Source organism: Chinchilla lanigera, unplaced genomic scaffold (assembly GCF_000276665.1).
Source record: "Chinchilla lanigera isolate Chin_1 unplaced genomic scaffold, ChiLan1.0 scaffold00062, whole genome shotgun sequence".
NCBI classification, from domain to species: Eukaryota; Metazoa; Chordata; class Mammalia; order Rodentia; family Chinchillidae; genus Chinchilla; species Chinchilla lanigera.
The window spans coordinates 13,986,111-14,013,180 of NW_004955463.1; the positions used below are offsets into that span (position 1 = coordinate 13,986,111).

The window sequence follows — 27,070 nt, forward strand, 5'->3', positions numbered from 1 at the left end:
GCCCCCCCGCCCGGCTCTCGGGGCGCCGCCGCCAAATCCTCAGCCCCTCATTGGGCACGGGCCGCGGCGATTGCCGGGAAATGCAGTCCGGGCTCGGGGCCCCGGGAGCGAGCGGAGGGCGGGAAGGCGGCAGCGCTAGCGCGTCCGGACCGGAGACCGCGGGCGACCTGGCAGAGAAGGGACAGGAAGGGACGAAACGAAAACAAAACCAGACGAAGGGCGGGCGGGCGAGCAAGCGGGGCGGGGCAGGGCGGGGCGGAGCCTCGAGGCGAGGCTGGGCTCGTGCGTGTCCTTCAGTCTCAGGAAAAAACAGCGCGAGTTTGACGCCATATGGAACTCCTCGGAGTGGCCCTGCCGTGCGGTGCCTGACAGCGGTTGGAACCGACACTTGGGGGCCGGGTTAGGAAGGCTGAGGAAGAGCGGGACTCCCCGCGAGCCTCCCGCGCTGTCTCCGTACGACAGCTGTCACAGAAGGCACCCGTCCAGCGGTCGGCGTCTGGACACGGGGTGGTAACTCGGGGCTCGCGCCTGGGCCGGGCGTGGGGACAGCCTCCGGGGTATGAGTGCCGGAGCCCCGGGGTCCGCACCCTGACTGGGCGGCCGGGCGGCGTCCCCCACGCCGAGCGGGTACAGTCGCGCGCGCTTCCTGCTCGGCCCGCGGCCCGGGGGCTTGTGGGTAGCGCTGAGCACGTCGGCGCCGCCGTCTCCGAGGCCGCCGGGCCGAGATCGCGCCGTCACGTGCAGCCGGGCTGCTCCCGCCAGACCTTCGCGGCGAGGGGAGTGCGGCGTTTGTCCTCCAGGCGCGCCCAAGGAGAGGAGGGACTTTGGGAGGCGGCACTTTAGGCTTCCATCCCCCACGTTCTGGGAAATTGAGAGAAAGCAATAGAAGGTCCCGGGTGAGGGCCACGGTAAAGGAGCCTTGCGGGGGTGTGCAGATGTCTTGGTATTTCCCGGGGCTTGGTGATAATGACAGCGTTGTGGCACAGACGTGAACGTACAAAGGAAGTAGGCAGAAGACACATGAGGAAACCGATGCGTGCTCTGCTCTCTGTTCTGAGAATTTAAAATCATATCACTACTAGACATCATAGTGCTCGGTCTGTTGGGTACCATTACAAGAAATTGCTGATAACTTTATCTTAAAATATCACTTAAGAAATTTGACGATTCTTACAATATGAATTACAAGATGAATTATTTTTTCCGTACTGGAGTTTAAATCCGGAGTTTTCACACTGATCTACAGCCCCAGCCTTTTTTAAAAATAGGATATTGCTAAATCGCTAAACTGCCCCGATAGGGCTTGGATTTGTGATGTTATCTTAATAGGCACTAGTTATGTATTAGTTTGTTAACAAAACCCTTTAATACTAAAGGTGAAGCTCTCTGTGACGCACACTTGTAATCCCAGCACCCAGGAGGTTGAGGTAGGAAAATCTCTGCGACTGGAAGGCTTGCCTGGGCTAAGTAGCTAGTCCAGCGGTGTAGCTAGAGTTCGTGCCGCTTGGGGCTGTCCTGCAATTTGCCGCTTCCAACATACCTGAATGTTAACCCAGTTAAATAGAACATTTAAATCGCAAATAGAGAAACATGTGCAGCCCCAGGGCCGACTGCCCCCTTGGCCCAGTTATGCCATTGTGCAGGATCCTGTCTCAAAAAACAAAATCCTAAGGGTGATATTGAAAATGAAGGGTTTCCATTGATATTAACGTATACTTTTAGTTTTATGTGTTTATTTTGAGAAGCAGTCTCATCTCACTGTCTTGTGCAGGCTGCCTTTTAACTCCTGGGGCTCAAGCGATCCTCCTGCAAAAGTCTCTTGGGTAGGTAGGACTACAAGGCAGGCCCCACCGCCTCACCCTGTTTTTAAACTATTTTTAAACCTATACTTTATGTAGTATCAAAAGTTAAAGATACATTGAAAGTACACTTTTATTATAAATGTGTCTTTTTAAAACAGATGATGAAAAAATAACACATGGTGGACAGGTAGATGAGGTCTACCTGAACTTAGTTTGGCTCTGTCTCCTGAAAAGAGGGCTTAAATTAACTTTATTTTTGTGGATATGGTGGGACTTATAGTCCAAGCACCTGGGAGGCTAAGGCAGGAGGAGTGCCAGGAGTTTCAGGCCAGCCTGATCTACACAGAAGACCTTGTCTCCAAAAGACCAATAAATACATTAAAAAAAATATTTTTTTTCCTATGGTTCCTTCAACTTTCATCCTTTGTTTCCCACCATCCTGGAACCTTGATATGTTGATAAACTGCCACCTTGTTTTAGCACCTGGATTTTCTAGTAAATTGCCCGTGGGGTTTTATTTTAGCCTGCTGCTTTTTTGTGGGGGGGGTGTACCAAAAATCGAACTCAGGACCTTGTGCTTGCCAGGCAGGCGCTTATGCCACTGAGCTATATCCCCAGCCCCTAGTCTGCTTCTAATAGCTATGCTGACAAAAAAGTTTAAAATTGAAATTATATGAAGTAAATGCAGAGTCTTCTTGCAAAACATTAGAAAATACTGTTAATTTTTTTGTCTAGAGCATTATCTAAGGAAATGAGCACTAAGAAAATTTACGTCTAGCATCTAACATAGAATTAATTTCAGTATCTGGCATCTTCTGAAGTTGGGAACATGCTTACTCCTTGCCATAGAAAATGAGCAAGCGGTTTACCTAACAGAATTCTCAGAGTTAGGGAGGAAAAAACGGGGCGGTTCTCTTCTGAAGATTATATACAACTTTTTATATCAAGTCCCTTATCCTGAAAGTCAAAGAAATCACCAAGCCTGATTACAGGAGAAGGCATTTCTTGCAAACACTTGGCTTTTACTAAGAAGACTACTTAACCCTTTCCTTTGAAAGCTAGGATTGCTGGCTTATGGCCATGGGAGGAAACCTAGCTCATCTTTCAAATACTGGGCATGGACTCATTCATTTGGTCTGTGAATACTTAATGATTTTCTTTGTGCCCGGGGTTGTAAGTGAATACAATGCATGAATAAAAATATTTCCTGATAAAAAATGTCTGTCAGTGACCTGAAAGTATTTTGACATCCTTTTTATGATCTTTTTCAGAAAAAGTACATGTATATGGTAATGCAACAGTTCACTTATGAAATAAACATTAAAATTGTACGTATATTTTATTTTTATATGTATCTTTTAAAGCTCAGAAATTTGCCGGGCATTTTCACGAGGGAAAAGGTAAAGAGGAAAGCCTTGTAGATTTTTCATTTAGTAAACATAGAGTGTCAGTGGGAAGCTGGGCCTTAGACATGCATCAAGGGACCTCTAGTGGCCGAACTGGAAAGTTTTGCCTAGTTTACATAGTTGATTCCCTTGATTATTACCTGAAAAATGCGTTGTGGATTAAAAGCGGTTTGGATTTCTCACTGAAACAATACCCGCCATCTTTTATTCTTACAAATGTGCTTCCCAGATGAGTAAAGTCTATTGCTGGCTGACATGTGAAGAGGGCTTCTCCAAGAGAAAGCAATTCCTTGCTGTCTGGTGCTACAATCACTAACATTTTCATCTTCCTTCCTTTATTTATTTATTTTTGGGCTTTTCAGACAGGGTCTCGCTATGCAATTCAGGCTGGTCTTGAGCTCACTTTGTAGCCTAGGCTGGTCTCGAACTGGCAACGATTGTCCTGCCTCAGCCTTCCGAGTGCTGCAATTACAGGCATGCGCCACTATGCCTGCCCGGCTTCATCTTCCTTTAAAAGAACCAAATAAAGTGGAGGGAAAGTGATAACTGGGGAACAATAATATTTCTAGATTCTCCACTTTCCCAAGATGGCTCAGTATCCTAGGATCTGCAGTGTCCCCAAATGAAGACTCAGGCTTTGCACCAGGGAGACAAGCCCAGCTCAGTGTCATTGCCCAGGTGGCCAAGCACCTGGGTTACCTCTGCGGCGCTACCCTTAAGTCACTTGACAGCTCCTCTAATACAGAATTTAAATGTTGAGATTTCCACACCAACTACTGATCATAAGCGACACATGTTAAGAGGACATATATAAAGCACATTTCTTTAGTGTAATTTTTATATGAAGATTTCACGACATTCCAACCTCAGGCTCTGGAGAAGGAAAAGGAACATTTTTATTTCTGCTCCCATCCTTTCTGTTATCCCTTCAATCTCCTACCCCTTTGGGTCCCCCTGGACATTTCCGAGTTGCGGGAGTGGAGGGCAACTACATCAAAGTGATGTCATTCGTGAGTCCAACATGGTTTCCATGACGACTGCCAGACGTATTCCGCTAAAGTAAGAGGCTCTTTAACCAGCTTTCACTCAAGGGTTTCCCAGGGAGTCAGCCACAGACTACAGTGTACTGACAGCAAGGAAGTGGCAGGACTGGGATCCTCCCGCACAGACCCTCGAAATAAATTCGGCAGACAGTCTTGCGCCCGTGGGAAGGAGACCTTGTAGCCTCACGGGGTGTCACCTTGAACGACGCCCGCCCTGCAAAGATTTTGAGAGCTCATTGGCTGGCGGGGTCATCACTCAGTGACATCACGCGAGGAGGACAGAGGTGGACCCGTAGAGGCTTGGCCTCTGGCCCTCCTAGCTCGTGGGCGCGAGAGGAATTGGGAAGGAGTGGGGCAGGCCCGCGGCCGTTCCTGGGAGGCCGCGCCTTCGTCCTTGTCTCCGGGATCCACTCCCTCGGCTTCGCGTTACCCTGGCGGCTTCCAGTTCCCACCGCGCGCGTCTCGGCCCGCGATTCACCCGTCGCCCGGCCCCTCAGTTTGAAGGCTCAGCCTCCATTCCCCCTCCTCCCACCCTCGGCTTCCGAACTTCCCTTCCGCTTGCTCCGCACGCCTGCTCATCATCGTTTCCAACACCCGGGATCACCAGTTTACGGTCATCCGGCCTGTTCCTGTCCCGCCTCGCACTCTCCTCCCTCCACAGCGGTCCGCCCCACCCCACGCACGCTGGCCGCGGAGCGAGGGCGCGGTCGGCACGGCGTGGTGACCGGCCGCCCGCGGAGGTGACCCTCCCGGAGCAGAGTCGCCGCCGCGCAGGTCCGGTGTCCCCCAGCGCCGCGCCCGGCCGAGCCCCCAGCGGAAGCTTAGCTCAGTGGCGGAGGTTGCCGGCCAGGAGGCACCTGGTGCTCCCGTGAGCCACGAGACGTGGCTCTAAGGGCTCCTTGTTGCCCCTATCTGAAAAGCGCCAGGGATTGAACCTTTGCACTGAGTTTACGTCCTCAGCCCTTTTTATTTTAGTTCATCGTATTTTTCATATAGGGTCTTGCTAAATCGCTGATTTGCCTAGGCCGAGTTGGATGTTGTCATCCCCCGACCTCAGCCTCCCACAGTGCTGGGATTTATAGGCCTGCACCACTACTCCGGGTTTGATTAAGTATATTTAAAGGTACAGAGATGAGCGTGCTGGCGCAGGCCTGTGATCCCAGCCCTTGGGGAGTTGAGACAGGAGGATCCCTTCGAGTTCCAGGTCAGCCTAGGCGATACAGGGCGTTCAAGACCAACCTGAAAGACATAGAGAGATCCTATCTAAAAAAAAAAAAAAAAAAAAAAAAAAAAATCAAATAATTAAATAATAAATCAGTAACATCGGCTGGGGCTCTGGAGAGTTGCTAGTTCTGGAAATTCGCTTATCTGTATTCGAATCGTTAGTAGGCGCCATGTGTAGCTTCATTGCTCCATAAATGAGACCAGTGAGTACTTTCGGGCTTTAGGATTTGTGGTAGCTTGGCCAAGTACGGAAAAGCTAACGGAAAACAAATCCAAGATATTTGCTTTCTACCTATGTTTTTAGGCTACAGATAGGAGTGTCTTTCTCATCCTCCTAAATATTGGGCAACCATTCAAATTAGATTACTAGATACTATGAACCAGAAATAAAAATGTCTTTGGAGGCCTTGTTATCGTCATGAACCTCATTATCTTACAGATCATTTCTATGCGTTGGAATCTCCAAGTACCGTTTTCAAATCTAGAGGTAAGAAAATATTACTTTGATTGTTGAAAATAAATTTTAATGATATTGTACACTTTGAATATGCAAATTTTCTACCTGTGCATTAGTTAAATCCTGATCTCTTAACTGATTTTTTAAAATACTAAATTGTTTACTTCTTTTGCCTAGGTCTCTATGTTGATTAGTTAAGACAAAAATAAATATGGCCTTCTACAGTTGTAATTCAGTCTTGGCAATAGCTCGCACAAGGTAAGCATCGAAAACTATCTGCCCCGTATATACGAACATCATTTTCCTAACGGAATATATATGGATTGACTTAGAACCCACTTAAAACTTTGCTGGTTTTAACTATGTTGGTTCTTAGGAAGCTAACATTTTAATGTATTTAATATTACCTAAAATATCCTATATGCTTTAGAATTCAGACTGAGTCATTTTCTAGATGTATGGCACAGATAAGATAAAAGATTTAATGGTTTTACAGTGATACCTGTGTAACTGATGAATGTCACATGAGGCCCTTAGAAGTAAAAAGTAGTAAAATGGCTAGTGAGCAAGCCAATCCTAGAGCATATTCCTGTCCCATTCAATCTATTATCACTTATTTGTTTATTTTGAAGACTATTCACTGAGGACTGGCTATGCCAGATTCATTGTACATTCTCCCTTTGGGCCAAAGAATGATTTTATCTTGGCATGCTTTAAAAATAGGATGTAATAATGGAAAAAACAAACATCTTTTTGCCAAAATAAATCTCTTTGCCAGTGACTTTTTTTGCCTGGATTTTTTTTTTTCTTTTTCTTTTTTTTTTGTCTTTTTGAGATAGGGTCTCACTATGCAGTTCAGGCTGGCCTTGAACTGACTTTGTAGCCCAGGTTGGTCTCAAACTCTCAACGATCCTCCTGCCTCAGCCTCCTGAGTGCTGGGATCACAGGCGTGTGCCACCAAGCCCAGCTTGGGTTTTTAATTTTTACTTGCAGTTTGATATATCAGTTTAAATGAAGGTTATGGACTATTACAGTACTAGAATGTGGAGCTCCTTGGCTGGGGTGCTCAGTTCTTATTCCTAGTGTTCTTGAGGAATTTTAAGTGGAAGGATATTTTGGCTGTAAGTTCTTCTCATTGATTTTGGTTTTTTGTTTTGTTTTATTTTTTTGGACAGGATCTCCCTATGTAGTACAGCCTGGCCTTGAACTCACTATGTTGCCCTAGCTGGCCTCAAATTTATGATGGTCCTCCTGCCTCAGCCTCCCTTAGTGCTGGGATTACAGGGGTGCACCACCATGCCCGGCCTCCACTGGCTATTCTTATGTGAAAGAGTGTATAGCCACTGTGTAGACAAAGCAGTATTGTATGATTGGATAATCTCCACAGGTACCATGAAATGTTTCATTAAAACATTCATTTAATCACTAGAGTGGCTGTAGACACCAGTCTTCCACCTATTTTATCATAACAGATAGAGTTAATACTGTAATCCCTAGCAGAAACATATTTGCTAGGTTTTAAAATGAACAACTGGAAAAAAAATTAACAGCTGGAGAATATCTGACTTCTAATGTAGCACTTTATTCTTCAGAATTAATGTATGCTGGGCATGGTGGTGTGTGCTTATAATCCTAGCATTTGGGAGGCTGAGGCAGGAGGATCACCACAAGTTTGAGGCCAGGCTGGATTACATAGTGAGACCCTGTCTCAAATTTTAAAAAAGGAGGAAAAGAATTAACATAATAACATCTTACATATTCAATTGCAGAACATACTGTTTTTCCGTGGGGTAAATAGTTATATTTGGGACTAGGCATGTAGCTCAGTGGGTATAGCATATGCTTAACATGTGTAGAGCCCTGGGTTCAATCCCCAACACCCCCCCCAAAAATGTATATGTGTAATATATATGTATTTGTTCATTAATGAACATTCTCTGCTTATAGTAAAAAAAACCATGCTTTTCTTTTACAGATGGTCTCTATTTCTTTACTTTTAAGTTTATAATAGCACATGTTTGACTCTGAGGACTTTGCTCTTTATCCCAGGTTCCCCAGCACTTTAGCCAGGCCTGGCTGCCCTTCTCCTTCCCCATCACTTGCACTTCTTCACCTGCCAGATCCTCACTTGAACAGGATGTATGGGAAGCACTATGGAAGCAAGAAGCACCCTTACCCAAGTCAGGCAGGCACGGCAGCACTTCGAGTCCAAACTAGACTCGAGCAAAAGCTACACACATCAGCTTCCTGGTTACAGCAGGGCTCTGGGGAACCTCTCCCAGAACAAACCCCAGAAAAACCCAAGGCCACAAGCCCTCAGCCCGCAGAAGACACTGGGACGAAGATTAAAGAAGAAAAGCGATCTTATAGACAAAAGATTGTGGATGAACTTAAATATTATTACAATGGATTCTATTTACTTTGGAATGACACCAAAGTTGCCGCCAGAATGGTTTGGAGGCTGCTGCATGGACAGGTGCTAACCAGGAGAGAGAGACGAAGGGTAGGTGAAAATTATATCTGAGCAAGAAACTATGAAATTAAAATGCACTCTCTGGGAAGCTGGATGTGGTGGTTTCCACCTGTAATCCTAGCACTGGGGAGGCAGAGGCAGAAAGATTGAGCTCAAGGGCAGCCTGGGTTACATGGAGAATTTAAGGCCTGCCTGGACTAAGTGATGAGACCTTGTCTCAAAATAAATAGATAAATCAAAATAAATCTGGGGACTAAGATTTAAACTTCAACTTCACCTTAAAAAGCACCAATGGTGGCACATACCTAGGTATTCCAGAGGCTGAGGCAGGAGGATTGCAAAGTGGAGGCCAGCCTGGGATATTTAAGAAGGCCCTGCCTCAAAATAAAAATATAAAGCCGGGGAAATAGTTGAGTGGTAGAGTGCTTGCCTACCATCCACGAGTCCCTGTGTTCAATCCCCAGGACTGAAAAAATAATAATCAAATAAAATATAGCTTTCCTAGTGTGCTCACGGCCCTGGATTTGATCCTCAGCAGCCTGCTGCCCTAAAGTAGGAATGGTAACTACTGGTGAGGCTCAGAGGGTTTTCTGTTTTGTTTTTTATTTTGTATAGTGCTGAGGATGAACCCAGGCCTTGCTCATGCTAAGCAAGACCTCTATGCAGAGCAATACCTAGACCTTCAAGAGCAATTCTTATTACCTAAAGAATGGTAGTGTAATCTAAGCTATGTAGTCCAAGCTGGGCTTGAACTCACTATGTAGCTTATACTGGCCTTGATCTTGTGATGATCCTCCTGCCTTAGCCTCCTGAGTGCTGGGGATTATAGGCATGTACCACTATGCCTCGCAATTCTATTTTTTAAATCTCCCCAAGGAGTTGAGAGACTTCAGGTTTTGTGCATCAGAGATACAACGCTGTTAATATATTAAGCATGTATGTGTTTTTTAAAAAACAATTTTTAGTCAGGCATGGTGTTTGCTGCATGCCTGTAATCCCAGTACTTGGGAGGCTGAGGCAGGAGGATCACTGCGAGTTCAAGGCCAACCTTTGTAGGCCAGCTACAAAGTGAGTTCAAGCCTAAAGTGGGTAGTAAAACCCTGTCTCAAAAACACCAAACAAACAAACAAACAAAAACCAATTTTTAAAGCCAAGTGCAGTGGCATGCACCATAGTGGGTGGCTGAGGCTGCAGTATAGGGCGGCTGAGGCAATACAGGGTGGCTGAGACTGCACAATCAGTTGAGTGCAGGAATTTAGGATCAGCCTGGGCAACATAGTGAGACTGTCTCATACTGTGTTATTTAAGTAGGGCCTGTCATTTGAATGGAAGCTAAGAGATGCCAATATGTTTTGACTGTCATATATTTCCTTGAAGATACCTCATAAATAACACTTCAGAGACATGGTGAAGAGAAAAGCCCCATCTTTCCATTTTACAAACCCAGTTTGGGTTTATGACACTTTAAGAACCAAGGCAGGCATTTTTTTTTTTTTGCATGTTTTGAAATAATTAAACATTGTTTGTGTATTTAATTCTTCAGCTGTTGAGAACCTGTGTTGATTTCTTCCGTTTGGTTCCATTCATGATCTTTATAATCGTACCCTTCATGGAATTCTTGATACCAGTGTTTCTGAAACTCTTCCCAAATATGCTGCCATCAACTTTTGAAAGTAAATCCAAAAAGGTATGCAGAATTTTTAATTTTTTTTGAAAAGTTAATAGACATTCTTTTTCAGTCCAATTTTAAATTCACAGAAAATGAGGCAGAAAATACAGAGTTTCTGTGTACTATTCCTACCTCCTACACCCGATTTCCCCTGTGATTGACATCTAGCCTCAGTATATATATATATGTGTATATATATATGTATGTATATATACACATACATGTATATATACATACATATATATACATACACATACATACATATATATATATATATATATGTTACTGCTGAAGAACCAATACTGATACACTATTATCAGCTTACCCATGACAGCTGGGTTCCTTCTTTGTGGCCTACAGACCTGTAGGTTTGTAATGTATGATGTCACTATCTGCCTCAGGAGTCTCAGAGGCCAGACAGCAGGCTGGAAGCAGGTGAGTGGTGGGCTCACTGTGCAGGTGGACTCTGCAGCTCGCCGCTCAGTCTGGGTGGAGGCTGCCAGGGGCAGACCCCACCCAGAGCTTGAATGCAGGCCAGAAAACAAGGAAGTGGACATGGACTCCAGGACTGCTAATCATGATTGTGATCTTAGGGGACCAGCAAGGGAATGCAACAAGGCTAAGGATAAGTTCCATTGTCTGGGTATACCACGATTTATCTACCCATCATCCACTGAATGTATGGCATTTTGGTTACTTCTAAGTGTTCTGTTTTGTTTTGTTTGTTGTTTTTTTGTCTTTTTGAGACAGGGTCTCACTATGCAGTTCAGGATGGCCTTAAACTTACTTGGTAGCCCAGGCTGGCTTTGAACTTACAATATCCGCCTGCCCCAGCCTCCTGAACGCTGGGATTACAGGCACTTGCCACTATGCCTGGGTACTTCCCAAGTTTTTTGTTTTTTTAAAGAGAAGAAAAAAAAATAGGGGCTGGAGATTTAGCTCAGCGGCACAGCACTTGCCTGGCAAGTGCAAGGTTGTGAGTTCGATTCCCGGTACCAGAAACAAAACAAAACAAAACAAAATGATACATAATTTCAAAACAAGATGATAGGAAATTAACAGTGGTTATTATATTGCATATTCTTATCTTCAAAGTAATTGCTCAGATTTTTTTTTTTTTTCTGGTACTGGGAATCGAACTCACGATCTTGCGCTTGCCAGGCAGGCACTGTGCCACTGAGCTAAATCCCCAGCCCCCAGTAAGTGCTCAGATTACAAGATACAGGCATGCAAAATTGATCCCCCAAGATCACAATCATGATTAGCAGTCCTGGAGTCCATGTCCACTTCCTTGTTTTCTGGCCTGCATTCAAGCTCAGCATTCAGCACAAACCATTCCTGTCAATGAACTAATAGAAATTAGTAGTATAATTATCTTAGCTAGCTGTACATTCATATATATATATATTCTCCTTTTCCCTTCCTTCTTTTCTCCTTTCCCCCATCCCAGTTCTTTCCTTTTGAGCAGTCCGTTTCCCTTTACAATATCTATTGTACATTTTAGATCTTATTTACTCTTTCAGTTTCTTACACTGAGACAGTATGATTTTTACATACGTGAGTCTGACTTGTTTCACTTATCAGTATGATCTCTAGTTACATCCATTTACCTATAAAAGCCTTGAGTTTATCCTTCTTTATAGCTGAGTAGTACAGTATTCAATTGTATAAAAAACCACATCTTTTTTATCCATTCCTTGGTTGATGGGCATTTGGGTTCTTTCCAAGATTTAGCTATTACAAATTGTGCTGCTATAAACATGGGTGCATATATATTGTTGTGGTATGGCATTTTTAATTCTTCTGAAAATATACCCAGAAAAGGGATAGATGGGTCAAATGGGACCTCAAATCCTAGTTTTTTGAGGAATCTCCACACTGATTTCCACAGTGGTTATACCAGTCTGCACTCCCACCAACAGTGGAGAAGGATTCCTTTTGCCCACAGCCCGCCAGTATTTGTTATTGGTTGACTTCTTGGTGGTAGCCATTCTTTCTGGGATGAGATGGAATCTCAGTGTTGTTTTAATGTGCATTTCTCAAATGACCAATGATTGAACATTTTTTCGTATATTTATTTGCCTTTTGTATTTCTTCATCTCAGAGGCCCATTTTTGGATTGGGTCTTTGAATTTGGGGGACCTGATTTTTTTTCAGGTTTTTTTTTTTGTCTTTTTGAAACAGGATCTCCTTATGTAGTTCAGGCTGGTCTTCAACTCACTTTATAGGCCAGGATGGCCTCGAACTTGCAATGATCCTCCTGCCTCAGTCTCTCGAGTGCTGGGATTACAGGTGTGCACCACCATGCATGGCTTTTAGTTCTTTATATGTTCTAGATAGAAGTTCTTTGTCTGATAGACAGCTGGCTAAAATTTTTTCCCAATTTATGGGGTTTCTTTTTACTCTGTTGGTGACTTCTTTTGAATTGCAAAATCTTTTCAATAAGATGAGATTCCAGTTGTTGAGTCTTTGAAGTATTTCCCATGTAGTTTGGTTTCTGTTCATGAACTCTGCCTATGCCTATGCCTTCAAGATTTCTACCTACTTTCTCTGTGTTTATTTTTATTTTTATTTTATTTTTTTTATGGTACCGGGGATGGAACTCAGGACCTTGCACTTGCCAGGCAGGCACTTATGCCACTGAGCTATATCCCCAGCCCATCTACCTACTTTCTCTTTCAGTAGATTTAGTGTTTCTATTTTTTTTTTTTTTTTGGTTTTTCTCCGGTACCAGGAACCGAAATCATGACCTTGTGCTTGCCAGGTAGGCGCTTTGCTGCTGAGCTAAATCCCCAGCCCCTAGTGTTTCTGTTTTAATATTGAGATCTTTGATCCTTTTTGACTTCAGTTTAGTGCATGGTGATAGACATGGGTCTAGTTTTAATCATCAGCGTGTGGAAAGCCAGTTTTTTCAGCACTGTTTATTAAAGAGGCTATCTTTCTTCCCATGAACATATTTGGCCTCTTTGTCAAAGATAAGGTGGCTGAGTGTATTTGTAGATGTGTCTGCAGCTTCTAATCTGTTCCACTGATCCTCAGGTCTGGTTTTTTTTTTTTTTTTGCCAGTACCATGCTGATTTTATCACGGTAGCTTTGTAGTATAGTTTCAAATCAGAGATAGTGATGCCTCCTGCCTTGCCGTTGTTGCCCACAATTGCCTTTGCTATTCTAGATCTTTTCTGGTTCTAAATGAATTTTAGGAATGTTTTCTCTAGATCTGTGAGGTATGCTAATGGTTCTTTGATTGGGATTACATTAAATCTGTGTAAGAGTTTTGAGAGATGGCCATTTTCACAATGTTGGTTCTCCCTATCTATGAACAAGGGATGTCTTTCCATTTTCTGATACCTTCTTCGATCTCCTTTTTTAGATTACTGTAATTTTCACTGTATAGATCTTTTACTTCCTTTGTTAGATTGATTCCTAAGTATTTTATTTTTTTGGATGCTATTGTGACGGGTATTATTTCCTTAATTTCTCTCTCAATGAGTTTGTTGTTTGTGTATAAGAATGCTATTGATTTTTGGGTGCTGACTTTATATCCAGCTACTGAATTTGTTTATGAATTCTAGAAGTCTTTTGGTGGAGTTTTTGGGGTATTCTATGTAGAGTATCATTCATCTACAAACAATGGTAATTTAACTTCTTCCTTTCCTATCCTTATTCCTTTTATTTCTCTCTCTTGTGTAATTGCTCTGGCAAATGTTTCCAGAACTATATTGAATAGGTGTTTTAACAATTAACAGTGTGAGTGAATCTGCTCTAAACATTTATATGGGCAGGTATCTTTTTGAATGAATATTTTTACCTCAATGAATAAATAGTAAGAAGTGTGATTGCTGGATCATAAAAAGAAAGAAAGAAAGTGCTAAATTCTCTTCCAAAGTGGCTCTGTCATTCTTCATTCTCACCAGCAGTGAGTGCCTTCCTCTTATTCCACATCCTCCCCAGTAATTAATGTTGTCAGTGTTTTGCAGTTTAGGCACTCTAATAGGTGTGTCCTGTTATAGCCGTGTTTTAATTTGCAATTCCCGGATGGTTTATAATGCTGAGCATCTTTTCATGTGCTTATTTGCCATTGTGTTTTCTTTGGGAAGGTATCTGTTCAGATTTCTTCAGTTGAGTGATTTGTTTTATTGTAGTTTTGAGGATTTTTAAAAAATATATATTTTGGGTAAAAGTCTTTTATCACGTATATTTTGCAAATATTTCTCCTAGTTTATGGCTTATCTTTTCATTCATTAAAGAGTGCCTTTCACAGAGCAAACACTTGTAATGAAACCCAACTTGGCAATTTTTTCCCTTTCATCTTTGTGCTTTTGGTGTTGTAGCTAAAAGCCTGTTGTCAAACCCAAAGTCACTTTCCTTTTTCCCTGTTTTCTTCTAGGGGTTATATAGTTTTACATTTTAAGTTAGGCTTATGATCTATATAGAGTGAATGGAATTTTACCAGTCTATAAAAGATGCTGTGGATAAAAGAATAACACTTTTAATGGCATAATGACATAAAAGAGCATGACACAGTCCAGCACTGCTGATCTGTCTTTCGTGCTTGGAATTGGGAGTAGAAGGGGGCCAATGGTGGGAGAAGACAACTTAAAAAATAGACCAGTAGATTCCTGTTTCTGTCTAACTAGTGTCCTGACCGTGGTTGTTTTAAAAATACCACCACACCGCATTTTAATGTTGAACAAGGATTAAGAAACACTGGTCACTCTTAAGAGTGAACCTTTAATTCTCTTCTGTGTAATGCTTTTTTATACCTATTATATAACTTAAATTACTGAATTTAATTCTGTTTTCTACTTAAACTCTCAGTTACTTTCACATAGAGTTGATTTCCTACTTTGTACTGCTGAGGATCGAACCCAGAACTTCACACACGCTAGGTAAACACTCCACCATGAGCCACATTCCCAGAAGATTTCCTACTTTGTTAAACAAAATGCAGGGCTATTTAGAGCAGGGATTTGGCCAAGTAGCAGCCTAGGAGGTTTGTGTGAGGTTGACTGATCTTTCAAAATAATGAAAAAGCCTCTCCTTCGGGCTTTTTTTGATCTAGCCCATGCTTATGATCATTGTATTAATGAAAAATAAATTCAGATTAGAAAACAAATTTCAGATAGAGTCTATTTTATATTTCACTTGGTTCTCACAAGCCCACTCAAATCTGCAAACAATACATGTTATAGAGATGAGGAATAACAAAGTGACAATTATTTCTCCTGTCTTTACCCAGTCGCAGTCGTAAAGAATTAACTTTTCCTTTCTACTACTAAGGAAGAAAAGCAGAGAAAGAAAATGGCCGCAAAGTTGGAATTAGCAAAATTCCTTCAAGAAACAATTACAGAAATGGCCAGGAGGAACAGAGCCAAGCTGGGAGAGGCCTCTACACAGCTCTCGTCCTATGTAAAACAGGTGTCTGTCTTTTACATTGTACCAAATGACTTCTGGGCTGGAATCGTATGATAAGTGCATGTCCCTGTGGATCTTCCAGATTGCTCGCAATCTTTGAAATTGAAAAAACCAAAATCATATATTTATGATATTTAAACATTTAACATTTTAAACATAGTAGTCTGCAGAAGAGGCTACCTTAAAACAATCATTGTGTTAGCTGGGTGTGGTAGTGCATGTCTGTAATCCTAGCACTAGGGAAGCTGAGGCAGGAGGATCATCAAGAGTTTAAGACACAGCCGGTCGTGGTGGCGCACTCCTGTAATTGCAGCATTTGGGAGGCTGAGGCAGGAGGATTGTTGCAAGTTTGAGACCAGCCTGAGCTAAAAGGCCAGCCTGAACTGCATAGCGAGACCCTGTCTCAAAAAGACCAAACAAAAAGAGTTTAAGACAATCGTGGACAACATAATCAGTTCAAGGCCAGACTGAACTCTGAGACCCTTTCTCAAAAAAACCCATTGTGTTGAAGAGAATGGTAAATTCTTGGGAAGAATAGTCAGGCTTTTGAACTACTGATTTTTCCAATGATTTAGTTTAACTTCAGATGTCTTTTTTTTTTTCTTTTGGTATCCAGAATCGAACTCAGGACTTTGCACTTGCCAGGCAGGCACTTGTGCCACTGAGATATATCCTCAGCTCCAGATTTCTTTACTCTTCTTTGAACTACATTTCTAGACCCCAGATAGAGGCTGTAGCAGCTCTGACATTTCTTTGCAACAGTCTTGTGGAAAGGTTATGTGAAGCAGGCAACACGTTTCAATGAGCCCCTTTGTCCTGTGCCTAGGTCCAGACAGGCCACAAGCCCAGCACAAAAGAGATTGTTCGCTTCTCCAAACTCTTCGAGGACCAGCTGGCCCTGGAGCACCTCGATCGGCCTCAGCTCGTTGCCCTTTGCAAACTGCTAGAATTGCAAACCTTTGGAACCAACAATTTGCTTCGCTTTCAGCTCCTGATGACCCTGAAGTCTATAAAAGCAGACGATAGAGTAAGAGTTTAGTCATGGCTCCTGGGGAGTCCCAAGGGACTGTGAGGGGTGCTTTTGTCATGAAGAACAGTGTTCTCTGTTGGGTCCACTCAGGGACTGATTCTGGCAAAATGAGTGGTTGAAACAACCACTACCAGGATCAACTGCATCTTGCTTACTTATTTTAGGAATTGTCTATTGTTTTGAGAACCATTATTTTTGAGAAGGCCATCATAGCAGTTAGTGCTTCAGATATCTTGGCGAGGACTAATCTAAGGCAGTTAGGACTTGCTGGGAAGGAAGTAGCAGCTCAGTGGATTCCTGGCAAAGCTCTACCAATGCCTTTGCTCCACTACCATGGAGCTGTTGCCAAAGTAAATGTTCTGTTGGATGAACTGGCCTGGTAAGAAGAGTCTGGTAAAGCATAATGCTGGGGAAGAAACAGAGCCTGCATGTATTATAGATGGCATCATTTGGACTATAACTACTAATTAGACTCCTTTAAAAAATGGAAAGGATGTTTCTTCAATCTAAACCAGCTGCTATACAGCATTCTACCTGAGGGAGCAGGTCTCCCTTATTTGCCTCATTCGGGTTTCAGATTTTGCTTTCAGAACTTTGGTATAAACAATACAGGTCCCTGGAGAATAATAGCTGTGGGTCACACCAAGTAGAAACTACAGTATGTAATTTATGGAGGGAGTTTTGGGGACCAGAGGAGGCCATTCTTGCCTGATGTGGAGGTGGGGGCAGTAGAGGAAAATCAGCATTGGGACACCCAACAAATTCTACCTTGAAAGCTTTTCAAGTGAAAATCTTTTAGTGAATTGTAAAGATGCTGTGCCATGCAAGGGAAGAGATGTGACAACCAGGCAAAATGCAAATCAAGAGGGGAAATACTTTGTCAATAAAATGTTGGGAGTTATCTAAATATCTCTACTATTAATGTCTATTAACAGGATTCCCTTCATCTCAACTGTCACCTTCCAAAGTCCCCTTGTATTTTAGGGTCCAGGCCTGTGCAACAGTCTGCAGAAGAAAGAGTGTCCAAGCAACAGATTCTGGGCTTCTACTGAGTTGCTGGAATGTAGGGATGGGCAAAATTAGAACCAAAAGATCTGATACCTCCCTTACATTTCTTGCAGATAATTGCCCAAGAAGGGGTGAAAGATTTGAGTGTGTCAGAACTGCAAGCTGCCTGCAGAGCCCGAGGCATGAGGTCACTGGGTCTCACTGAGGAACAACTGCGACAGCAGCTCACAGAGGCAAGCCAGCCACAGCAGGTCCCCTTCACGACTCTTTTTGGTGACTTGAAGACTTCATTTTTCATTCTACTTCTCAAGTGTGTTGGGCAGCTTTCTGTTGCTATGACAAAATGCCTAGGAGAACACATTTATTTGGACTTGTGGGTTTTTTTTTTTTTTTTTTGTCTTTTTGAGACAGGGTCTCACTATGCAGTTCAGGCTGGTCTTGAACTCACTTTGTAGCTCAGGCTGATCTCCAACTCATAGTGATCCACTTTCCTCAGCCTCCCAAGTGCTGGGATTACAGGTGTGAGCCACCATGGGCTTGTGGTTTTTCAGAGGTTTCCGTCCATGGTTGCTTGGCTCTGATGCTGTGGGCCTGTGGCGGTACAGTACATCAGGGCAGAAATGCATGGCATAGAAGGCCTTACCCATGGTAGCCGGAAGCACAGACAGAGGAAGAGGTGGGCCCCATGTCCCAACTTCACTGCAAAGACATACCCCAGTGACTTCACGTCCTCCTGCGAGGCCCTGCCCCTTAGGGCTTCACTATCAAACCTGTAGCACACAGACTTTTGGGAGATGTTTAAGATCTAAACCAGACTGCAAGTAAACCATCTTACCTAATTGACCTTAATTCGTTGAGCTGTGGGACACTAAAGAAGATAGATTTACTTTGCGTTTTGATTGGGATGCATCACTGTATTAGTTTGCTTTTGCTTTTCTTTTTTTGGTCCTGGGAATTGAACCCAGAACCTTTTCATTGAACTGTCCCCCTGCCCTTTATGACAGTCTGGGCTCAAACTTGCAGTTGTCCTGCCTCAGCCTCCAAGAGTGCTGGAACTGTGGGCATGCACCACCGCACCTGGTTTGCATTAGTTTCCTATAGCTGTTATTCCAAACTGCTAACCTCGTGGCTTAAAGCAACACTCATTTACTAGCTCGCACTTCCACAGTCAGAAGTACAGGCTGTGTTCCTTTCTGGAGGTTGTGAGGAATAATCCACTTCTAAGCTAATTCGCTTAGTTGGCTGAGCCTAGTTCTTTGCAGCTGTAGGACTGAAGTCCTTGTTTCCTTCCAGCTTCCAACCCCAGGCTGCTCAGCACCAGAGGCTACCTCCTCTTGGCCCCTCCATCTGCAGTGCCAGCAGTGGACTTGTCACGTGCCAGATTCCCTCATGCTTCCAATCTCGAGTTTCCTGTTTGTTTTTCTTTTCTTTCTCACACATGCTAGGCATATGTTCTACTACTGAGCTACATCCCTAGCCTTTTTTAAAATTTTGAGACAGGGTTTCACTAAGTTGCCCAGACTGGTCTTGAACTTGCAGTCCTCCTGCCTCAGCTTCCTAAGTAGCTGTGATTATAGGTGTAGGCCACTATGCCTGTGTTTGTTGTGCAGGTCAAAATGACATATGTACAGTATTATCCATTTAAATAGCAAAAGATTGGAGACAGCCACAAGTTCTTTAAAAGGAGAATCATCTAATTGTGTTTCCACACAGTGAAATCCTGTAAGAATGTTTAAGAAAGGCACAATGGCACATCTACTGAGATGACAATATCTAAGCTGTTTCAGTGGAAAAAGCAAAGAACTGAACAGTGTGTATATGTCACCCTTTGTGTAAAGATAAAAAAGTATAAATTTGTATGTGCATAGGGTATCTCAGAAAGAGTATGTAAGGAAGAGAATGGCTAGAGAATAGGGATAGAAGGAAGACTTGTTTTTATTGAATACATTGTGTTTACCTTTGAGTTGTATTTTGATCATGTATGATTGATCTAAAAATATTAAAAGGAAAAAAAACCTTGGCCAGGCAGGGTGTGGTGGTGCACGTCTGTAATCCGAGCACTTGGGAGGCTGAGGCAGGAGGATCACTGCAAGTTTGAGGTCAGCCTGAGCTACGTAGTGAGTTTAAGGTCAGCCTAGGTTACATAGTGAGACCCTGTCTCAAAAAAATCAAGCAAGCAAGCTTGGTCAAGCTGGGTATGGTAACAGATACCTGCAATCTCACCTACTTGGGAAGCTGGCAACTAGTGAGACCACCTCAAAAAAAAAAAAAAAAAAAAAAAAAGGCCGAGAACATAGTTTAGTGATAGAATGCTTGTGTGAGGCCTAGGATTCAATCCCCAGTCCTGGGAGAGAAAGAAAGTATGGCCAATTTGATAGTTAAAAACTTACATCTAGCCGGGTGTGGTAGCACATGCCTGTAATCCCAGCACTCAGGGAGGCTGAGGCAGGAGGATTGCCATGAGTTTGAGGCCAGCCTGGGCTACATAGTGAGTTCAAGGCCAGCCTGAACTCAAAACCAAACAAATAAACAAAATATCCCAAAACTTACATCTATAGTTTATCCTCATTGTAATGTTTATTTATTTATTGGTTTATTCTGTTTTATTTTTTGAGACAGGCTCTTGCTGTGCCCAGGCTGATCTCACACTTGGGATTCGCCTGCTTCAGCCTCTTAAGTGCTGGGATTACAGATGCATGCCCCCCCTGCCCAGCTTCTAATTTTTAAGACAAGATATGGTATTTAGCTACTTTGATCCCAGTTGGGCTGAGAGCTTAATGGAGCGCTTCCTCCCTGGTTGTAGTAAGGGAAGCCACCAGGTACTCGGACTGGTACAGAAGTCAGGAGAATGGCATCGTCTTCTACCATGAGTGTTGGCATGAGATGGGAAGAGTGGTGGGACTGAGTGTCCCTTGCAGCTGTAACCATCTGTGACTTCCTGTTCCTCAGTGGCTGGACCTGCACCTGCAGGAGAATGTGCCCCCGTCTCTGCTGCTGCTGTCTCGCACCTTCTACTTGATAGACGTGAAGCCAAAGCCGATTGAGATACCGCAGCACGGTGAGGTGAGTAATGCTTCAGTCTCCAGTTTGTCACTGTCAAGGCCACTCCACCAACATCAAACTTCCTTTTGTGATCCGAGCACATGTTTCTTCTGGAATTTGCACCAACCAGCTTAGACATCCTTTCAAGATTCAGCAGCATCCCACCACTTGGGAGGCTGAGGCTGGAGAATCATTGTGAGTTTGAGACCAGCCTGGGCTACAAAGTGAGCTCAAGGCCAGTCTGAACTGCATAGTGAGACCCTGTCCCAAGAAGACAAAACAAAGATTCAGCAGCAGAGTGCTGCTTTTAACCTCCTTCCTCCAGAAGGCCACTGAGACCATCGGCAGCCCTGGGGCTGTGACTGTTTCACCCAAGCCTGAAGTAGAAACTTTCCTGCTTGGTGTATCTTTGGTTCTTTCTCTACGTAGTCTTCTTCTTTAGCAGACTTCTCCCTGCCCTGACCGTTTTGTCCTTTGAACCAAATGGTTCCTATTCTTTCATGTCTTACTTACCCAGATTCCTGTTAGTTTTAAAGCGCAGAATGACTAGCCTAGAATGTAAATTTCTGTCTCCCTGCAACTTGTTTCCTTAATCATTGTGCCTGTAACTCAGCCACATTTTTCCTGCTGGTATTTTACCAAAGCAGCCAGGCCAAGCCTGAGAGTGTCTTGCTCTGGCCCCTTGGAAAGGGTCTCGCTTCTCTCCTCCTGGCTTCATGTTTTCTTTCCAGCCTTGTGAGTGAGAAAGGAGGCTGCTGCATGCTTGGGTTAGCAGTGGAGCCTCAGGACTCAGGTGAGAACAGATCATCTTAAATCTCAGATATATTCTTGACCACCAAGACAAGTCAAGGATCATCTGAAGGCTAGCATGAAAAATCTACTCCAGGAAACACTGTCTTGCTTCCTGTCTGTGTTTCCAGACCAGAATCTGGTTTTGGGATTTATCCAGGATGGATTCTAGGTAGATGAGAAGCAATTTCCTTGTAAAGACCATGAAGGCTGGCCAGTGAGTTTCCACTTGATCAAACTCCTGGGTCTACTTAGGGAAGATTAAAGTTGTTATTTTTAGAGCCCCCGAGACCACACAAGGAAATATTGGAGGAGTGCAACGTCTCAGAACTAAATCTGAGTTCTCACAGTTATTCTACATGGACACCAACTCTTTATCGAGATGCAGTGTAAGGGAGGACAAAGGGCCAAGCTCCTTAGAATCATACTGATTATTCTTTTCTTCTGTGTTCTTACATTGCTATTCTTTATATGTTCAAAACAGAAAGTAGTAGCTTGCTGGACTGTTAAAGAATTGAGATGTCATGCTGGGTGGGCATGGTGATGCACGCCCATGATCTCAGCCCTTGGGAAAGTGAGGCAGGAGGATCTCTGAGTTCTAGTTCAACGTGGGCTACATAGTGAGTTCAAGGCCAGCCTGGAATACACAGTGAGACCTTGTCTCAACAAAATAAAATAAAACAAAGACAACAATAAAAAAAGAATTGAGACATCAATTGAATATACTACAGTCCTGTGATGGTGAACCTTTTAGAGCTTTTTCATGCCATAGCACTGCATATAGTCCCTTTCCCTGTAGTAGTAACAAACATTTCCAAAGAGCAGTGATTTTTTTTCCAAAGTCAATTTCTGTAATTCTTACAGACAGATAACTAGTTATCCTACCCCGGCTCCCTAATCTAATCTGTCATCTGTTCTACTACCTCCTTCCATTTTCCTTGGGCTGGTTACCTAGGGCCTTGCAAATGCCAAGCCTGTAGACTATAGTTTGCCAACAGACTATACCCCCAGCTCCTCAAGCACTTCTGTGAAGCAGTACCTAGCATTCAGTCAGGCAGATTCATAAGTATGGTACCACACACGAGTGGACAGTGGATACCAGTGTGGTGTCCACTTTGATCAAGGTATGTCAGTGCTATTAGAAATTGATGAGTAATTGGGAAATAACTTCTTTCTTTTGAGACTGAGATCAGGCAAGTCAGTGGCTTGCTGAGGACTAGATCTTACATACTAGACTTTAGAGTGCAGCTTTTGTAGCATGGTCAAAACTCATAGAGAAATAACTCTGAGTTACTATTTCGGGGGCATAGTTTTGGGGGACATATTTCATGTTACTCATGCAAGTGTAGTCTGAGGAGGAAGTCTGGAATTTAATGGAAAGCAAATCGTGCTGAAAGGCACTGACTACTGTAAAGGAGCTTCTGGGTTTCGGGAAGAGCAGAAAGCTTATGCTTCTGCAAACTGCTTCTCTCCCTAGGCTCTGAAGACAGACGTTCCTGTGGGATCACCTTCTTCCCCCGCGTCTAAAGAGAACATGGTAGATTCTGCACCTCAGCTGAAGGGAACTAAGGTTAGACAGTTCCTTTCTACTGCAGTTCAAAATAAAGAAAATGATGTTAATTTTTCTGTAAATAATGATACATTAAGAAAACCAAATTCGAATACAATAGTATTAAAAGTAAGGAATATTATACTGTTTAAAAGTTGAACATTTGCTGATATGCCTGTAATACCAGCCCTTAGGAGGCTGAGGCAGGAGGATTGCTAGGAGTTTGAGGCCAGCCTAGGCTACATAACAAGCTCAAGGCCAGTTTGGCCTACACAGTGAGACCCTGTCTCAAAAAACTAAAGATAAATAAATAAATGTGTGTTGAACATCTCGGGCTGGGGGTGTAGCTCAGTGACAGAGCCCTTGCCTAGAAAGTGTGAGGCTCTGGGTTCTATTTTCAGCACTGAAAAAGAAAAAAAAAAAGTTCATTTGGCTACATGTTAGTAGGCTTTAGATTTTGCCTTGTGAACCTTGTGCCAGAATATGAAATAGTTACAAGCTCCCAATAGCCTCGATAGTGGATCTACCTTTTACTTTAAATCAGTAACCCAACTGTCAGTTCTGATGTTTAAGGATGAAGAATTGATGCAGCTGCCACCAGTACCATCATCATCACCAAAGTCGCCACCAACATCTATGTCATTACCCATGGCTTCTTCTAAAGAGGCGGTAAGTATTTAAAAAGCAAAACAAGCCTTAAGGCCAAACAAAAGACCTTTTCCCCGAGTTATCTCCAACAGCAGTGAGGCTAGAATTACAATATTGCAAAACAGCACATTAATTCTTCCCGTCATCCAACAGGAAGTTGCTGGGTGAAATTTAGTCATCTTATAACCACTGCACTTTTTACCACAATTATCCGAAAGTGGAAAAAATAATTACCAACCAATCTAATGGTGGACCAGACCTAAATGTTAAGTCTATAAGCTAATTAGCATATAGGCAGATCCTTATTTTCTTATGCACCAGATGGAAGTAGTTTCCATATGTTGTATACTTCACACAGGCTTCTGATGTCAGGAAATACTAGCAGGAAAGCAATTTAAATACTAAGAGCAGTGCATGTAAATAAGAAATTACTTATCTGTCCACTTTTCCCATTTGAGTGAATGAATTTGGGGGGAAGGGCAGAAACCAGGGAGGTCACAGGAAGGCTGAACTGTGAAGAGGCTGTGGCAGACCAATGCTGCTGGTAGAAGTCTGTGACACCCAGATGGGGTGAGCACACAGTGACCCCAGGCACATGGAGGTCTGTTTGCATTCTTCATTTTTATTACAAGGTAAATCAAACTCAGGTTTGACTTTGTGAGCTGTTACTAAGAAAGCAAGGGACTGTTGAAGAACTCACACCTCTGATTGTGACCAATGCCTAACTAAAGTCCATGTTTTGACTAGGTCCTCCAGGCCAAACCCCAGGAGACATCCCAGAGCAGCAAGGCGAGTTCAAAAGGAGCCTAGGGACTGCTCGGGTGGAGCATGCTGCGGTCTCCACCTGTGTTTGGCAGTGGCACCTGTAAAGGATATCCAGCCCGTCTGTCTCTGCTTTAGATAAAGGATCAGCCACGTAGTCCTGGGGTCAACCCGGAGGCCTTGTAAGGTCCTGGTGATGTCTGCTGTGACACCACGTTCAGCTTTTCTAGAGAAATGCCACCAGTTTATTTCCTGTGGCATCGTCATTCCACTAAACCTTATCAGAGCCTAGCCCACTGCGTCATCTCTGAACAGCTTCCTCTTTGTGTGCCTCTCTTCAATCAGGTTCTGGTTATCACATGATGGGACCTGCTCAGCACCCTGAATACTTCTGTGGCTAGTGGTTGCCACTTGCACCCCCCAAAAGCCATCTTCTGAGCACATGACTACCTTTTTCAGAATGACTGATCAGTAGGGGCAGTGCCCCGGAAATAGCACCCTGAGGTGGGATGGATATACTTTCCAGGAAGGTTCTTTCTGGGTATGAAGGGAAAAGTGGCTTAGAAGAGGAAATGGGAAATTAAACAGATCAGCAGAGAGGCCTGGCTGCTGCGTAGCTGCTCCTGCACTTTCCCCTCTGGGGCCGTGGAGGCTGCAGGAATCTGAGAGGGGGCCACTGTTCCAGCACACAGGGCTTTCATTAGCCACCATTTTGTTAGGAAACATAATTAAGGGCTTAAGGCTTAACCATTTGTTTGTGCTGGATGTGTTTTTCTGGTCAGCTTGTCTTTCACAAAGACTGTTAGTCATAGGGTGGTACAGTCTGATAGAATCCCTACGCACCCCAGGAACAAGTACCCTATTCAGGTATTTCTGCAGTGTTCTCAATGTGAAGACTGCAACAGCTGGGCAGGCTGCACCCACCTGACTGAGCTTTCTTCCCTTGCTCTGAGAGGTAAAGTAAAACTCAGGACCTGCTCTGCCTGGAACCACCTAGGTGAGAAATGTCACAAGGACTTCACAGCAAGACCATTCACTTTAAACACTCAGGCTTCTCCATGAGGACAAGTCCCAACTGGCTCTTCCATGGGGACAAAGCCCTACTCTGCAGACACAGCATTTCATAGATCTGCCATTGGCCATGCTGGATGACTCATGATAAGATTTCAGCTTTAAAATGGGTTAGTCAGTCCTCCTCTCAGCTGTTACATGAGAGGAAGGGATTGAGTAGTTAACTGGTCCAATCCTGTCTTGGCTGAATGATCTGCATGGGCTATGGAACAGCCTATAATTCTGTTTGGCCTCCCCTAGGGGAATGGTTAGGCCAAGGGGCCCTGGCCACTTTTGTCCCCAGTTGGCCTTCATCTGTTTTTGCCAACATCTAGGCACACTGAGACCTCTCTTCCTATTGTCATGACAGTAGTTGACCTGAGGAGTCATGGATATTTTTTTGTTCTTGTCACTTTAGGTGCTTGGCTGTTGGGGTTTGTTAGTTCTAACCCCAATTTGGAACCCAGCTGGTTGTGTTTTGGTAAATGGTTAATAATCAGCTGAGGAAATAGCTGATTTATAGTATCTGCAGATCCCAGTTATGTAAATACTCCCACTGAGGCTGATTTCTGGCTACCACCATGACGAGTACAGAGCTGTGGCCCTTGCAAGCCAGCACCAGCTACCACTGACCCTTCTGGATCAAGAGACAGCGGAACTTCTGGTCGGTAGCGTGATCAGAAAACCACATCTGTGCGCCAAGACCCTCATCTGGGAGGCAGAGCTGTAAAGATGCTTCTGAATACTGTTAAGTGCAACCAAGAAGGAATGAGCCTTAACATCTGGCCTTGGCTGGTCCTGCCCCTTCCTGGCTGTCATCAGCTGAGAGAATGGGAGGCCAAGCTGGTTTGCTTCAAAGCTTTCTTCTTCCTCACTCCCTACTCTGCCTTCCCTGTACATGCCTTGGCTCTACCAGCTGTTCATAACCTCCCTGGCTTTGATTTTAGGCATTCTCCAACCCAAACTGCAGTGATGTTACACTTAGCCTATCTCTCATACAGAAAGAATTCTGGGGTGTGTGAGGGAGACAGACACAGAGATAGGGATAGGCTCTACTTGTGCCTTGGAAGTTGTTTTTTTTTTGAGGCAGGGTCTCCTTGCCTAGCCCAGGCTGGCCTTAACTTCCAGCAATCCTGCCTCAGCCTCCCAAGTGCTAGGATTACAGGCATATGGCACCATGTCTAGTTCTGTAATTTAATCATTAAAAGTCGTATGGGTGAGGGATGGGGCTGTAGTTCAGTGGTAGAACACTTGCCTAGCATGTGTGAGGCCCTGGTTCAATCTCCAGTCTGGGGAGGGGTAGTCCAGTAAAGCAGTGCTCTATAATGCTAAACCTAAGCTAAAGACTTCCCACTCACCAATACTGCACTCACAGGTAAGATCAGGTGGTATTTCAAAGCAGATTGAATTTTAATACAGATTTTTTAAAGCTCACTGGCTCCACCTAGTGGTTCCTGATATAAACATCGTGACTTCATTACCATTAAGATAGATTTCTTGCTGCATCTCATGTTCAATCTTACTTACCTGAGATCAATATATTACATTAGGAGTGGCCAGGGACTGATGATCTCCAGCCCCTGGCAATTAGGAAAGGCAGTATTGATTAGTGCTGTAGTCGTCCCAGGACCTAATCTTTTAACCCTGAGGAAGCCAGACACATTCAGGGCTTTGACAGCACAAAGTCTTCATTAGGTAAACTG

The 27,070-nt window shown here is 43.7% G+C and overlaps 1 protein-coding gene across 5 annotated transcripts; it reads left to right on the forward strand.

Moving 5' to 3' along the window:
• Positions 1-4,242: 4,242 nt before the first annotated feature.
• Positions 4,243-26,801, forward strand: Letm2 (leucine zipper-EF-hand containing transmembrane protein 2). Of its 5 annotated transcripts, none has more exons than XM_005398448.2 (12): positions 4,243-4,267; positions 5,915-5,962; positions 6,110-6,190; positions 7,982-8,435; positions 9,949-10,092; positions 15,355-15,492; positions 16,316-16,516; positions 17,641-17,760; positions 20,477-20,590; positions 22,836-22,928; positions 23,481-23,576; positions 24,303-26,801. In XM_005398448.2, exons 3-12 carry the CDS (start codon positions 6,144-6,146, stop codon positions 24,363-24,365), a joined length of 1,470 nt encoding a protein of 489 aa, XP_005398505.1. In that variant the 5' UTR covers positions 4,243-4,267; positions 5,915-5,962; positions 6,110-6,143; the 3' UTR covers positions 24,366-26,801. The 5 variants fall into 5 exon arrangements, with proteins under 5 accessions (XP_005398505.1, XP_013376969.1, XP_013376967.1 ...); XM_013521513.1 differs by lacking the exon at positions 4,243-4,267 and adding an exon at positions 4,285-5,025 and having other exon boundaries at positions 5,780-5,962; XM_005398447.2 differs by lacking the exon at positions 4,243-4,267 and adding an exon at positions 4,285-5,025.
• Positions 26,802-27,070: the final 269 nt, after the last annotated feature.

Bases quoted from the DNA above. Each gene is read 5' to 3' on its own strand.
- Letm2 (XM_005398448.2), top strand. From the start codon at position 6,144: ATGGCCTTCTACAGTTGTAATTCAGTCTTGGCAATAGCTCGCACAAG. The intron at 8,436-9,948 runs GTAGGTGAAAAT...TTAATTCTTCAG, and splicing joins CCAGGAGAGAGAGACGAAGG to CTGTTGAGAACCTGTGTTGA. The intron at 20,591-22,835 runs GTGAGTAATGCT...TTCTCTCCCTAG, and splicing joins AGATACCGCAGCACGGTGAG to GCTCTGAAGACAGACGTTCC.